Source organism: Mchenga conophoros, linkage group LG22 (genome assembly GCF_057382185.1).
Source record: "Mchenga conophoros isolate Kocher_MC1m ecotype Shallow Benthic linkage group LG22, M_conophoros_male_GT1.1, whole genome shotgun sequence".
In the NCBI taxonomy this organism is placed as follows: Eukaryota; Metazoa; Chordata; class Actinopteri; order Cichliformes; family Cichlidae; genus Mchenga; species Mchenga conophoros.
The window spans coordinates 2,252,938-2,269,151 of record NC_140546.1 but is presented as its reverse complement, the minus strand read 5'-3'; the positions used below and the strand labels follow the sequence as shown (position 1 = coordinate 2,269,151).

General features: G+C 49.5%; 1 protein-coding gene across 3 annotated transcripts; it reads right to left on the bottom strand.

The window, feature by feature from the left end:
• Window positions 1–4,006: 4,006 nt before the first annotated feature.
• LOC146548504 (zinc fingers and homeoboxes protein 1-like) lies at window positions 4,007–16,105 on the bottom strand. Of its 3 annotated transcripts, none has more exons than XM_085263490.1 (8): window positions 16,013–16,105; window positions 11,804–12,295; window positions 10,656–11,279; window positions 10,173–10,299; window positions 8,111–9,340; window positions 7,889–8,020; window positions 7,213–7,613; window positions 4,007–6,309 (listed from the first exon to the last, which is right to left on the bottom strand). In XM_085263490.1, exons 2-7 carry the CDS (start codon window positions 12,169–12,171, stop codon window positions 7,221–7,223), a joined length of 2,874 nt encoding a protein of 957 aa, XP_085119616.1. In that variant the 5' UTR covers window positions 12,172–12,295; window positions 16,013–16,105; the 3' UTR covers window positions 4,007–6,309; window positions 7,213–7,220. The 3 variants fall into 3 exon arrangements, with proteins under 3 accessions (XP_085119616.1, XP_085119614.1, XP_085119615.1); XM_085263488.1 differs by lacking the exon at window positions 16,013–16,105 and adding an exon at window positions 15,301–15,633; XM_085263489.1 differs by lacking the exon at window positions 16,013–16,105 and adding an exon at window positions 12,508–12,655.
• Between the last annotated feature and the right edge of the window lie 109 nt (window positions 16,106–16,214).

The window sequence follows — 16,214 nt, the reverse complement described above, 5'->3', positions numbered from 1 at the left end:
TGTTTCGTGGTTCGTATCCAGAGGACGTGACTGAGCAGGCTGAGGACACCGAGACTCTCTCAAACATGACAGCAAACATGTTTGGTGTAACATGTTCCAAAGTAACACATTACTGTAATCACATTACATTTTTCAGTAATACAGTAATGTAATGAGTCACAAAGTTCTTCAGTTATCTGCACAGAGTCTCTTTCTGCATGCGCACTTCTGCTCCGATCAGCTGATGCGAGAGCAGTCATCCACACATGGACAAAACTTGGAACGTCGCCCAATGAATGGCCGGCCTTCCAAAATGACTACAAGAGCACGTGACACGAACATCAGGACAACTGAGCGATTGCAACGCAGCAGAGGCTTAGAGATAAAGTCACCTCGAGGTTCATACAAGGTGAGCAAGCACTTGGCAACAGTAGGAAGGAAAAACTCCCTTTTAACAGGAAGAAACCTCCAGCTGTGACTAGTTGGGGTTATACACGTACAGAGGTGTATAAACACATAGTGAGAGAAGAAGAAACACCCAGTGCATCATGGGAATCCCCGGCAGCCTACGTCTATTGCAGCATAACTAAGGGAGGATTCAGGGTCACCTGGTCCAGTCACAACTATATGCTTTAGCAAAAAGGAAAGTTTGAACACAAAAGTACTGAGTAAAAGTAACAAATTACTTTCTCTAGCAACTCACTCGGTAGATGATGCATTACTTTTGATAAAAGTACTAGTAGTAATAGATTACTTTTTTGTACTAATGACCCCAGTAGCAGCGACACCCATGATTGTGCCTGACACGCGTGTGCGTCTCCGTTAGTGTTGCACTCATTGGTGGGAGTTGTGTGTTTGCAGCAGTGCAAACAGGAGCTGTTCATAATGAATTCAGCTAACTTTTAATGCCTGCTTGGCTTCCTCTGCGGAGGCTGCCAGCCTCAGAAAGCCTCTGCTGTGCTTCTACGTGCTCGTGTGTGAAGCTAACGCGGTGGGAAGCAGGACCGGTGTTTTTCAGAGTGTGCTCCAGAGACGCAGCGTGTGAGCGGAGCATTAAACGGGAGGTTTAGCCCCGTCGGCGGCGCTATAGATTCAAACACGTGCGTGGAAGTAGGTCAGTAGTGAAAGGGTTCTCGGCTGTCCTCGCACGGCCTCTGCTCGGCCTGTCACACCACTCGCGTCGACTCCAATTTTCTCTTCCTCGCCCCTCCTCCTCCCACTGCCCCCTTCCTCCTCCCCCTTCATCCCTTTCTCTCTGCCCCGATTAGGAGGGGAGCAGGTCCCACCCCTGGTTCAGACGGGTCTCCTGTAGGTTAACTCTTCCCGCTCCGAGTGAACTTTTATCTCTCTGCGAGGTTCCTCCTCGGCGGTCGGCTCGTGTTTTCACCGAGGCCTCTGCCAGACCACGTGCGGCGTGTAACTGGTGTTTTTGAGGGAGACCCGACGCCACAAAATGGGGCCAAGCTCGGCGCTGTGAAGGCAGGACATGAATCAGCCTTTTCTCCCCGAAGTTCGAGTTAAAAACAGAGGCCAAAAAAAATCTGGGAAATTAAGGAGAGAGGGAAACTGAGCCAGTGAACTTCCAGGAAGGCTGGATAAAACCCAGATCTGTGAACAAATGGTGTATTACCCAACCCGGCCAGCTTTACATGATTTACAGTAGAGGTTAGAGAGGGGCGGGTGGCTGAGCTCACACCGCCATCTGCTGGAAAGCAGCGACAGTGCGAGGACAAGCCCCCCTTTAACCACACAGACGAGCCAAAATGCCCCATCATGGCTCCCAAAAATGTGGCACAAATTCACACCGAACCCGGACCGAGTGTAAGCAAAGATGTTTTCTGAAAGGCGCTGAAACGCCGAGCGATGAGGGCTAAAGCGAAGATGTAGAGGAGAATACAGTGGTTTGAATATCTGGAGGAGAACAGCGTGTTCCCAGGACTGGTTCGGCTGGTTTCTATGGTGCTGATGGTTTCTATGGTGGCGGTGTTTTTGGTGGCGGCGCTGAATACCTCGAATAATTGAGGCGGTTCAGCGAGGAGGGAAAACAGCGCCGCAAGTTAAAGAAGGAACAATCAGAGAACGCTGGAAATGAATCTTTTTAGACGCAGACAGACACAGATACCGTAAAGCTCAAAGTGAATATACACGTGTGCTCGCACCGGTCACTTAACCGACTGTCAACACAGATATCTAATCATTCAATCACATGACACCAACTCATTTACTGGGATTAGAGTGTACAATATCCAGTAAGCGTCATATCTGTCTTATCGAGGTCAGAGGAGACAACCGAGGCTTGCACAAGAGCATCTCTCCGTGCACCACGTGTCCAATATGGAGGCGGATGAGCTACAGCAGCAGACAACCACACCGGCGACGCTCCTGTCGGCTCAGAGCAGGAAACTGAGGCTACAGCTCATAGACTCAACAAAACTGGACACAGACCACCGGGAAACACTGCCCGGCTTCTTCCAAAAGGCCAACACACCACGTCATAAAGCTCCAGTCATCTCCATCTGGTAACACTGGGAATCCCCAAAAACCCACCGGTGGCCACCAGCACACTTCAGCCTGTGTCAGTTTGATCTGTCCGAACCTCACGAACATTAAAAAGGCCCAGTTTGGAGGAGCGTCTGTAACACTGGAGCGCACGGCATCAAGAATCCGCTTCAGACCACAGCAGCTACAAGGACCAGGAAAGCTGCTGCATCATGTGACTCCACAGTAGTTTATAACAGGTTTTTTCAGCAAATTGTCAGAAAACTAAAAAAAAAAAAATCAGCTGACTCTGAGGAGGGGGTCAGGTGCGACTCACATCCAGGGCCGACGAGCACGTCGTTAATCTGAAACGAACGCTCATGTCGTCCTGCCGAAGTCTCTACATCAGTCACTCAGCGCCGGTGCCAGTGCGACACCTGCTGGTGGTTTCAGGAATTTAAGAGAAATCCAGCAGCCTCACATGTTACTGCTGATTGCACATCTGCATGTGTTTCCACCAGAGTTTAGAGGATGTTTCATTAAAGGTGGTCTGATAAACCTGAGCTGCTCAGCCCGCGGTTCACGTCTGCAGGCTTCAGCTCACCGACTCCTTCCTGTTTCACAGCAGAACAAAACTAAAGAGAAAAACCTGAAATAAGATCAGAACGCCTTTCAGACGCCTCGAGGTCCCTTGGGCAGGTCGATCCTGAGCCTCGGGGGCTCCACCTCCAACAGCCCCGCCTTCAGGTTTCAGCCTCCAGCTGGTGCATTACGGTGACATCAGCGAGGCCACGAAGGACCTTCAGAAGCACCAGTGCGGTTTTAAATGAGCCCTGGGAGCCGGTGTGAAAACACCCAAACCCAGAGTTTGTTTTTTAGTGGTCATGAGAGAGAAACACAACAAAGCTGTGTGTGTCTTTAAATGTTACAACAGGTCTTAGTTTTAACATCTGATAAAAACATGACGTCAAAATGTAGCGTTCGTCTTTATTTTAGGGTCTTTGTCCTCATCGGGCCGAGGAGCCAACACTGCGCCGAGACACCGAGGTGACCCGCGGGCCGGAGTAAAGATGCTGAAAGACCGGAGTTTGCAATCTATTGTAAATGATTTCTAAAAAACAAAAAACATCAAATGTTTGAAGAATTTATGGAGAAAAACTCCTTTTTTTAATTTAAAGGTAAATTACAGCAGTTACAGTTTCAGACATAATTTGAGAACAATATCTGAAAATGCAGTTAAATAAAACTACACTGAAAACTAAAAGTGCAGCAAGATGCTGTCAGTAAACATGAGCATCCAGGACCCACTCGCATCTTTCTGAGATTTTCTTACATTTCCGAGTGTTTTTCCTTTTTTATTCCTCGTTTCCGCTAAATGTGCCGGTTTTTTAACCTTCAGTAACACCAACACGCTGTCAGTTTTATTTACTCGAGACATTTTTTTGATCGTTTACATCTTTATAAGTTCGTTCAGAGGCACAAAGACTCGACTGTATTTGGAACATGAAGATAAAACGCGTTCACACAAACATAAAACAGGAAAACAAACTCGTTTTTTCACTTTTTATTTTTTGCTTGCAGACAAAAAAAGATCCATGAAAGTCCAGATATAATAAATAAATTAACTACTAAAAACCGTCGACTATTAAAGCGATTTAAAGAAGAAGAGGACGAGTGGTTGAAAGGTTACAGAGAAGATTTTACTGCCCACCTCCACCTGCTGATTGTTCCTTGATGGTTGCATATCCTATCAGAGACCTACGAGGTTCCCTCACCACAGGAAGAGCACAGAAAAGCAAAATAAAAGCTTTTCCCCCCATATGAAAAGTTAAAAAGCTCCCGTAAGAACTGAGCCTGGTGGTTTATTGTCCCTAAAATATCGTCTTTAATTCGAGGAAACCTGAAAGATCTCGTTTAACTAGTTCACCCGTATTTGAGCTAATAAACACAGTAATAACTATGTCTTCTTCTGCTGTTCCTCTTTGAAGCGATTCGCTGCCTGTGGTGGCGAACGCTGTCTGAAAGACATAATTATTTTCATGCATACAGTAAAGGAGAAACCTGTCGTCGAGTGTAAATGTCACAATCTTGCCGAGTTTGTAGTTTAACTGACTGAGGTAAAGTTGCCTGTTTCCTGAAGTAGAGCGCACCTGCCTGTGTGTGTTTGCTTTTTGGACGAGGAGGCGGCGCTCGGGTTCAAACGTTTCTCAACTTCATCGGTTTGTAAAGTTCAGATTATTTTTTTTTAAAAACCCAGAAAAAAAATCATCCGAGCAGCGAGTCTGTGTCCGCACAGCGTTAAAGGAAAAATCCACTTCCATCTGAACTTTTAGTTTTTGCTCTGTGACACGTCCGGTGATGTCCCTGTTCTTTCCAAGCGCTGAGCTGGATCACAGCTGTTTACCTGTTACCTCTCCAGTGTGTCCTGGCCACACCTCTGATAGGTGTTCGGGAGTCCGAGCCACCTCGGCTGCCTCCTTTCAGGGCGGTCAGGAGGCGACCGACCTGCGGTCACCACTCGCAGCCTGTCAGCAGGGGTCAGGGAACGCAGAGCATCTGGAAAACTGACAGACAACCTGTCCCGTTCCTGCAGACAAACTTGGAGCGGCTTCTCACTCCCAGCCTGCTGATTCGCTGATTCTGGACCCAGCTGACCTGCGGCTGAAGACCAACCCAGTGGACCAACCCAGAGGTGGAGGCCATCGCTCAGCCCAGATCTTCCGTCCACTGAAGGGAACAAACCAAGCTCGCACTGCAGCCCTGCAGGGACCGGAGCTGCCCCGCCCCCACCCCAGGAGGACGAGCTGGAGCAGCGCTCTGTAACCAGGATCAAACGGGATCGCTCCTCTAGCATCCTGGGATCTATGAGTGAGACCCACCTGAGGCTGAAACCCTCTGGACCGGCATCCGTCGAACACCATCCATGGATGCTGGTGGTGTGAGCGGTGCAGTCGTGATGCAGGTAGTTTGATTAGAAGCTTCAAACCAGCGGTTAAATGTTTCCGTCGGCACAGACGAGTAAACAACAGCGAGAATCAAAAATCTGTTTATGTCGAGGCGTGCTCGTCTGTGGTTACCCCGCAGAGGGTAAAACTGACCACGCTCTGAGTTTTAAAGTGGATTTTCCCGTTAACGGTGCGTCACGTGTTCTCTGGTTGTTTTGGTTCAAACTGAAATGATGTTGAAACTGAACCCGAACGCCTGAAAACAAAAACAGATTCAGCTTCCATTATATGTTTTATGTTGTTCAGACTTTAAGAAATCACCTGGAAAAATACAAAAGGTCTGCTGTGGGTCTCTTTCCAGCGCTGCGTTTGTCTTTATTTAAACAATCGTAGAAACAGAATGGCACTGACTGGAGCGGTTTTAAAAACCTCATCTTCAGAGGAGCCGAGTGTTTCAGGGCCGGAGGACGATCCCTCCGGAAAAAACGTCCCGCGGTTCCTCCGTTATTCTGAAAAAAGTCCTTTTAATAAAGAGAAAACCATGCGAGGTCTGACCTCTGAGAAATGTCCTGGACTTCTGTCTTTATACAAACGCTGATTTCTTTTTAGTTCTGTATGAAAATCTGAGTAAAAGCCGAGTCGCTGTCAGAGTAAAAGCTTGTCGTTTGTACAGGAGCAGAGCTGAATCGCAGCGCCGTTCGGTCCCCGGCAGACTAAATCCACACGCTCCGTCCTCCGTCGCGGCGATTCTCAGCTGCACCGCGACCCAAAGCCTCCGAGGCTCCAACCCACCGCTCGACAAGCGAATGTCCATCTGACCTTACCGCAGCCATCTTTGGGTCCCGAACCACCAACTGAGAAACACCACATCCTCTGTCATCTCTGCGCGGGGGGAGCAACGATAAACCTGAGGAAGGACAGGTGGGGAGAGAAGAGAGGCAGGTAACTACGGAGAAACACGCCGGGTCATTCAGGATTCATCTTGTTATCCCAACAGCGTCACACGTGACTCAGGAAGTCAGCCCCAGGTTTGGTGAGATGGCTAACAGCACCTTCACCCGAGGCCAAGTTTGCAGCATCTGACCAATCAGAATCATGGACGTGCCTACGGTGCACTGACTACAGGGACCCACAGGAGGGTCAGCACTGTGCACTGACTACAGGGACCCACAGGAGGGTCAGCACTGTGCACTGACTACAGGGACCCACAGGAGGGCCAGCGCTGTACACACTGACTGTGCACTGACTACAGGGACCCACAGGAGGGCCGGCGCTGTACACACTGACTGTGCACTGACTACAGGGACCCACAGGAGGGCCGGCGCTGTACACACTGACTGCACTGGATTCAGTTCAAAGCTCAGAAATCAAACAGAAACATGGAAATCTCCTGAACAACCACTGCAAAGTGGAGCAAACATCAAATCTGTGGCACAGCAGCAGTGTTAAAGACCGGGCCATGTAGTCTGTCTCCTGTTAACGACTATTATATGAATAAAGTTCAGTCTATTTGAAGTCAGGAGGCAAAGCTGGTAGAAGCAGAACTGCAGCACATGTCCCTGCAGAGAGCAGATTCAACCAATCAGGAGCTGTAATATCAGGCAGCTCCTCCTGTGCTGACAGGCTGTGGTTCTTATCTGTTTCTTATCTGTAGTTGGGTCGACTGAGGACAAAAGGTTTCATGAAACAGAAACTGCTTCTACCTGCTCGTCGACTCACGTGTCTGCAAACTGTGCGGTAATTTTCCGGGTTTTAGTTTCTGCTGAATCTCTGGAAATAAAAAAGGAATAAAACTGAAAACATTTCTCACCTGTCTGCTCACGTCTGCTCTTCTGCCTGAGGCTGTGATTGGCTGAAACCTTCAGATCCCTCCTGGATCTCTTCATCCTCCTCCTCTTCTGCGTCCTTCTCGTCTTCCTCCACGCAGTCGTCGTCCGATGCCTCCTCTCCTTGTTCTTTCACCTCCATTTCTCCCTCGCTGTCTGCGTGCTCCGCCGTCGCCTCCTCCTCCTCTTCCTCGTCCTCTTCCTCCGCCTCCTCATCGCTGAAGAGCTCCGTGCCCTCCTCCGCCCTCCTGGCGGTCTCGGAGAACCAGTCTCTGACCTGCTCGTAGCTCATGCTGGACTTTGCCACCAGCTCGTCCAGGTCCTTCTCGCTCAGGGCTCGGTGCTTGAGGTAGTACTCCTTCAGAAAAGCCTTACCGGACTTCACCTGCAGGAGGAACAAAGATCACCTTCAGTCACTTGTAATCCTCACATTTGCTACACAATGAGTCCAGGAGAGGCTGGACTGTGAAATGTGGACGATCCGGGGATCGATCCGGGGATCGAACCAGCGCCCTGGTTGGCAGACGACCTGCTAAAATCCAGCTGAATACTCGAGTTCTCCAGCTGCTCTCCAGCAGTTCAGAGACAGGCTGTTGTACAGCCTCTCGCCCAACGATGGCCAGCCGAGTAGGAATTTTTCTTTTTTTTCTAAAAACGCACCTTGATGGCACCGTCGCCGCCCTGTGGAGAGCGCTTGCAGGGATACGGCCGGCGCGTCCTCCTGGACCAACCACGGAAACGCTTCCTTGACTTCTTCTGGCTCTTTGCGCCGCCGTTCAACGCCTCGTCCACCTGGAACAAGAAAAAAAAACGTCAGATGTTACCAGGAGATGAAGCGTGGCGTTTGTGTTACATCACAAAAAAGGTTTCCTGCGAGCGCACCTTGCCGCTCTGGTAGAGGTAGTACCACTTCAGGTTGCTGTTCTTGCAGGCGTAGCGCGTGTCTCCGAACCAGTTTACGATGTACGTCCTCGGCAGCCCGCTCTCCTTCGCCATCTGGTCGTACTCCTCGGGCGTCGGCCACTGCGAGTGGACGAAGGCCTTCTTCAGGATGTGCAGCTGCTCCGGCGTCTTCTTCACCAACTTCCTGCTGATGGGAGGCGTGCCCTGTCGTTCCTGAGCCGAGGGCGAAGGCGCGGCGGCCGGTTTCGCCTTCTCGTCGTCTCCCTCTGCGTCGCTGTCCTTCGACTGACCCGCCGACGGTATTTTCCTCCTCTCCGTGAACCAGGCGTCTACTTCGCGCCTCGTCAGCTTCGTCTCCGCCCGCAGCCGGCTCAGCTCCTCGTCTGAGGGCGTGTCCGACTTCTGGAAGCTGGCCTCCAGCACGAGCAGCTGCTCCGGAGTCTTTTCCTTGAACTTCTGCGGCGTGAAGTCGGGGAAGGCGTGGCGGAATTTAATGCGGAGGTCGCTGGAGGACCCGGCTGAGCCTGGAGCGCCGGCCGAGGTCGGCGAGGAGTCGCTGGCGTCGTCGCTGGAGTCGATGACGATGGTGGAGGTGTTGTCGCTGTTGTTGCTATCGTTGATGCTGATGCCACCGCCGCCGCTCCTTCCTCCTCGGCCGCCGCCGGCCGCGGCTCTGCCAGGCGTGGCCTGCGTCAGCAGCAGGCTGTGGTGGTCCTTGGAGTTCCTCTGGTTGTAGCGCGTGTCGCTGAACCACTTCTTTATCGCTCGCTTGGAGAGTTTGGTGACCTGCATGAGGCGCGAGATCTCCGCCTCGGTGGCGAACTGCCGCCGGCTGTAGCTCGCCTTCAGCTCTGCCAGCTGCTCTTTGGACTTCTTCGGCTTGCTTGTGGTCGAGTCCAGACCGAGCGACACGCCGGCCGACGAAGACGACATCTCGGCGTTCGATTCGGACGTAGACGGCTCGGCGGCTTTGGGCTGGCTGCCGGGGACACCCGCGACCGTCAGCGTGATGGGAGAGGCGACGGGGACCGCGCCGCTGTTCCCGGCCACCTGAGTGAGGACGAGGCCCGGCTGACCGACGATCTGACACGTCTGGAAGATGTTCTGCAGGCCGTTTGTGGTGGCGGCGATGTTAGCGGGGATGACGGTGATGGTCTGAGGGATGGTCTGCACTGTGCCGTTAAACTTCTTCCTCCGCGCCTCCTCCACCTGCAGAGAGGAGCAGTAGAAGGTCAAAGGTAAGGTGTGACATCACCGACTTTCTAAAGTTATTAAAGTTGTGGGAGTTATTGTTTAGATGCTGCAGTGAAGATGTTTCTCAGAACTGCTCAAGTGCCTGCCTCAGGCTTCCTCAGAGCCACAGACTTATTCTACATCTACGAAACAACCAGAACGACTTCCTGTCAGGAAACTGAACCACAATCATCATCATCAGCCACAACAAAATCTGACCGGGAGTCACGTGATCAGTGAGGCGGTGACGGCCTGTAAAAACCTGTTTTATAAAGCGACCTGACGAGTCTGGCAGCAGTTAATAAACACTCATAACTGGAGTTCTTAAAAACTGGACCACGTTTGTGCTCAAGCACTTTTTTTAATGACCCAGGAAGAAGTTAATGATGTAGTTTCTACTCACACAGTGTGACACTCAACAGCACAATAATGTTTCCTGATGCTTTTCTCTGAGAGTAAATCTGACATAGGAGCAGATTCTTCCTTTTACCAGGATTCATCTGTAAACTGTGAAGGAAACGTGTCGCTGACGCTGACTGCAGATGGACCCGGAGACGCAGCATCAGCGACACGTTGAAACAAACTGCTGAACAGCCTCTGCTGCAAAATCCACTTTCAGTTTGAAGCCTCTGGTGGCCTTTCAGAGCTGTGGGACCTGCTGAGACTCGTCCTTCAGGCTGCTCGCACACAAACTCAGGATATTTGATCAAATTAGACTCTCGCGTGGTAACTGGAACAACATCAGACGTGACGGGAAGTTTAACTGCAGCCGGTCAGTCTGCGTGTGAGCGTCTGCTGAAGCACCCACCTCCTCCGGCGTCCAGCTGACTCCGTGTTTGAGCCTCTGAGCAGAAAACCAGACTTTGATCTGCTCCTCGCTGAACTTGGTCTGTGACGAAAGGCCCACGATCTCCGACACCGAGGGATACGGAAACCTGCGACACAAAAAGCACGCACACTGAAACGGCAGCGGGATTACACACCAAGAAACACGTCTGTGTGCTCGTGGAGCAAAGCAGTAACCTCCACCCGTCTGTGCTACCACCCAGCCTCCATCCAGCTGTGACTGATGCAGTAAATGCGGGTGTAGTAACCGGGCGGGTCGGCTGCTTTTTCGTATCATCAGGTGCACAGAGAAGTGCAGTAAAATAAGATAAAGCATGAGCGACAGCTGGCCTTTCAAAATAAGAGCGAGCCAACTGTCTGACAGTGATTAAATATACAAAAAGCTAAAATCAGTGGGCGGTTCCACGTGTGCGGCGCCCCTCAGGTGTACCTCAGGTGTGCTTACCTGTTGTAGGCGCTGACCAGCAGGACGTTGTTGTCCATGGCTGCGTTGTAGGTGGGGATGCTGCTGATGGGGATGAGGAGCTGCGTCTGCGTGCTGTTCTGCTGGCTCTGCAGGGCTGACAGAACCTGCGCCAGCGTCCCCGGAGGCAGCACGCCGCCACCAGCGGGGGAGGCCCCGCCTTTAATCTGCAGCACGTTGGGGCTGTTCACCACGATGCTCTGCGGCACGGCCTGGACCTGCAGCGGCGCGGTGATGGGGATGAGGCGAGGGGCGACGGTAGCGGGGGCCGTCGGCGCGGGCGACAGCGCAGGCGGCTCCTTGTCGTCATCCTCGTCGTCGCTTTCCACTTTGATGACATCGTCGACGGCCATCTTGTGCGCGGCGGTGAACTTCTTGGGCTCAGCTCGGCTCTTGTTCCTCATGATGGGCGTCTTGCTGAAGGCGATGCCTCTGCGCGCCGTCTCCTCCGCCTCGTCCTCCTCCACTTTGACGAAGCTGCCGTCGAAGGTCAGGTCGTTCACCGTCTGCTGGAAGATGGTCTCGTTGTTGCGCTTCACCATCGTCCGCGTGAAGTTGTCCTCGCCCGGGTGCAGCCGAGCGTTGTGGGCCAGCAGCGTGTCGTAGCTGGAAGCAGAGGATCATGGGTAAATAAAGCAAAAAAGGAGATTCAGAACTCAAACTATGGTAAAGTCCACAGTGTTGATGCTCAGTTACAGATCATTTTTACATCTTGGCGTAAACGTCACTGAGTAGCAGCTTTCAGCCCTGAAATTAGGGATTAAAACAGTGATTTCTTTAATCGTCTCTTTGTTGAGATTAAAAATCGCTCTTTCTGCTGTGTTTGTGTGTTTTTTTTAAGGAAGTGAATGAAAGTTTTGTTTCCTTCTGCTTGCTGGGACAAGGACTGCTGCTGTGCATTTACAGGAGGTTTAAAAATGAAACGTTAAAAATGGACGAGTGGAGCCATAATCGCTCTGTTGGCGTTTTTCTGTCTGAAGATGATGAACTTTGACACGTGTTGGTGTGTTGGGTGTTATCAGTTACTCTAACCTGCCTTCAGGGCCTGGATCTGGACTGTTTTGGCTCTTAATCTTTCACATTTCTTTTTAAATAAACGCACTTCCTGTCAGGTGGTGTGAGCGTGGTACCTCTTGGTGTGGTAGTCACACTCCATGCAGACATAGGAGGTGTTGAGGACGACGTCGGGATGCTCCGTGTCCACGTGCATGGTGAACAGGTTGAGCTCCGACGTCTGGAAGCTGCAGTATTTGCACTCGTAGCCTCCCTCCGCTGCATTCAAGTCCAGGTAGGGGTCCGACGCCGCGACCTCACGCCTGCCGTCGGCCTCCTCTCCTCGCTCCTCCAGCAGGCCGGAAGCCTCTGAGGAGACGGTTGCCGCGCCGTTGCTGTCCTCTGGATCCGCCGCGCCTGTTACATCCTCCATCTCCTGGTCCGAGTCCACAGTTTCTCGGGGAGGAACCATGCAGGGGATGGTGGACTTCCTCCTGCTCGCCATCCTGAGTTTGGGTGAGCGCCGCGTTCAGCCGAGTGTTGGAGCCGACTCAGTTCAAGCCGTCCTGTCGTGGCTCCATAAAGGAGGAGGTCACCAGTCGAAATGTTCCCTTCGCTGTCTTTAAACCCTGTGGCACAGAAATGCATCATTACTCAGAGCACATCCCCACGATCACGCCACCTGTTCTTTAAGATCAAACATCAGCAGTTAACCCTTTAAAGCCGGTCGGAGCGGGCACGCTCCGTTTTGCATAACTACTTTTAAAACCCTGTAGAACCTGAACCTGTAAGCTAGCGCAGTAATTTTTTTTTCATATGAAACCAGAGGAGTTGTACTTACATCTTATGCCATCAGCTTGTCCTAAGTCACAGTTTCCTTCCACATAAAGCTTTGCAAAAATTGCATAAAAAGCACTTGCAGGAACAAAACATAATATTCCAGAAACACGCTTTGCCGATCCGATCAGCTGTTCGTAACACTTCCTACATTGGAAAAGACGTCAGTGCGAACTATCGCATGTCCGCCATTACCTGCCCGAAACTAGAAGTGACGTCATTTTCGCGGAAAATGTAGTTTTTTACTTGTAGGCCTTAAAAGCCTATACTGGTGTTTTTAAAAGTCATGTTTGACTTTATGCTTTTCTGAATACTTGCTGGGATGCTTAGAACTCAAATTGCACTGCTGGAAATAGTTTATTTTGATGCTGTTTTCTTTGCAAATTTGCATCATAGGATTGTTTTTCATTTTTTCTGCAGTATATAAAAATTGGTGTATCACAAAAATAAAACTATGAAGACACTCAAAATAAATTTCCTGTTGTTGTAAACTACTGTTTGCAACTTTTTGTATTTAAAATTTCTCCAAGTAGAAATATATGTAAAAAAAACAAAAACGATTTCCAATTTTTTGTAGTTTATTGCACTTTTTTGCATTTTATGTAGTTACTATGGACTTAATGCATACATATTATTAGAATTTGGGCTATAACAGTTGTATTGATGTATAGCAACTTGAAATGCTCCCGAAAATGGCTCCACAGCATGTAAAAAATATAATATAAGCTCTGGCGGACTTGGTTCTATGGTAGGTCTTAAAGGGTTAAATTATCACGTACGGGTCGCTCCACCTTCATCCTCCTTCATCGCTCTTGTCTGTCAGAGGCTTTGTATACAGTGAAGTAACATGTTTTTAAATGAACTGTGCAATTATTATGCTGTAAATGCTGAAACACGTTCATGCTGATGAAATCAGTTATTAAACTGTTCCAGCACCATCAGTGAATCCTTCCTATGATTGCTTGATCACGACCACGCTCAGTATCGTAAACTCAACGATCCATTTGTTAACACATCACACAAAAAAATGTCCGTTTACAGCAAAGATGGAGGGCGACAGCTCGTTATTCCGCAGCTCTGACTAGTTAACTAGCCTGTCTCAGAAGAGCAACTGCTCATGGTAGCCACAGGGCAACGAGGGCAACACAAACAGTGTCACGCCGCAGAAATCAGTCTGATTCTCAGAGGATACAAAAAAAAAAACAAAAAAAAAAAACAGACACACAAAAAACAACAACAAATAATCTTTCTGTTGCTCCGAGTTGCAGGTCAGGAAGACGGCAGCACATTGTCCTGTAAGCTATGGTGAAAAGTACGGCCAGCCTACGCTGACATGGTCTGTCCCACTTTGCAAACTGCTGGATTATATAATTTAACGAGGCTTTAGCTTACACTGACGACAGCAATAATTACTTAAACGAATATTTTGGGCATAAACAGCAAATGTATGAGCGTTAAATAGTTTAGTCACATAAACCTTCATAACTACAGCTACAGACAGCTTTGGTGTATGACAGCAGGATCCTTTAGATGATAAATTTAACTCCTAAAGTCTTTATCATTATTCTGTCATATTACATATCAGGTGTTACTGACCACGTGACTGTGTTTCTATTACCACTTAATTAACCCGCCGTCCCCCGTACACAAACAAACTCAGAGGTGTTGAAGCTGTCTTGGTTGGGTCTGTCTCCTCAGCTGCTTTCTACAGTTTTGTTTATTAACTGTTAATAAAATCAGAAGTTGCCAATAGTCCCAGTTTTGGTTTAATTCGTTTTTTTACTAACATCGGTGAAAGGGGAGGAGCCTGAGTCAGTGTCAGCTGATGGCTTCTTCTTCTGTTTGTTTATGTCAGGCTCCTAGCTGCCTGACTTTGTTTGGGCAGAAACATGGTGACCCTAAAGATTTCATTTTCCTTTCAGCCGTGGATTTAGGGGCAATAACGCAGAGTATGCAGAAAACCACACGTGATTTTAAATACTGTAAACAAAACAACAACAACATCATAATTAAAATAGTGCCAGTGTGGGGGATGATCACAGGATCCTTTCCATGAGTAACAACTCTGACCACTAACCCTACAGCTCACTGTGGGACATCAGGGAGATATAAAAGAATAAAAGGAGTTTTCCACCAAAGCCAGTGTAACTTTGCTACTGTGCACCCTGGAGATGCGTCTGGTACAGTGGCAGACCTAAATAAACTTTTACTGCAGTATATCCTAATCTTATACTGCTGCTGTACTGCATTTCTGAGGTAAATATTTGCACTTGTTGCTGCCCTACTTTGACTGTAGCCTCTACTTAATTAGGTCTGTGCTTTATTCCTTTGAAACAGCTGTAAACAGCTGATAGCTTCAGATCGGGATCATTGATTAGTCCAAAGTCCTCCTTTGTTTTCTTATTAATCATCGTATGATCCCTGGTGACCCTTCAGAGGGGCCCAGGCCTTAGTTTGGGGACCGGTTTACAAACCGTTACCAGTACTACTTCAGTCAGAGATACATTTCCTGCAGGGAAGGTACTTCTGATACTTCTGCTCAGCACTGATTGCAGTACTCAGTACCTTGCCTCGGCGGTGTGGGGGCTCGGCTCGCACTCGGTGTACTTCCTGCCCAGCACACACGTAAACATGTTAGAGCTCTACGAATCTCCCCTGTCCTCACTGAACATCCTCCCGCTAACGTTAGCTAGCCCCGCCGCTCCGCGCTGTGCTAGCCGACGCTCCGCTGCTTGCAGCGGGCAGCAGGCTCCAGCTGACGCCGCTAGCAGCCTGCTGAGAGCCCGGGCGTGTTTACCTGCACTGTCGGTTTCCGTTTTCCTGCATGTCGGAGCGAACAGTTAGCTGTAGCCGTGTCTGTTGATACGCAGTCTTCCGCCTTTTGCTTGATTTCACCGCGGCTCCCATCTGCTTCAGCCGGACACAGAGCCGCTCCAGCGGCCGGGGAACATGCTAACTACCGCCGGCTAGCTCCGGTTTGGGCCGGTCGCCGCTCCGACTCGCATTGCTCGCTGTCGCGCTTTGTTAATGAGACGGACCGTTTAAGTGAAAAGGGTCCGATAGTTCACCGAATCTGACGATGGCCATTTTTCATACCGCCACTACAAGCGAGCAACGGCCGAGAAATGTATCCGGTTTGAGCTTTTCGCAATAAGAGCATCAACGCAAACACGAGAAACGCCAGTAACATGAACTGTGTGGGTAACTGTGTAACTGACACACTCACAGCTGTAGTTGAAGTCAACAACCACAGCGACGAAACACATTTAAATACGTTAAATTACAGTAATTACATCTCACAAAACCTACAACCTGCGGTGCTGTTCTTACATATCACTAATAGTATTAGAAATATTTCATTTAAAAATGATCCTTTGTTATTTTTTATTTTAAATTTCAGTTAGTGTAATAATGTTTAGGATGTGGGTTTGAATCCTCTGAGCTTTTCTGTGTGGAAGTTATCTCCAGGTACTCCGGCTTCCTCTCACAGTCCAAAGCGTTTAGGATACCTGGTGATTCTACGTGGACTGTGTGAGTGAACGGTCGTCTGTCTGTGTTCGCTCCTGACAGCCTGGTTACCCGTCTAGGTGCACCCCGCCTCTCGCCCTGCGGTAGCCGGCACAGGCTCCAGCCCTGGGTGGTGTTTTCTTCCAAGTAAAAACAATAAGTTTGTTTTACAGCGTTTCATATTCTGGGATGTGTTCAGTCAAA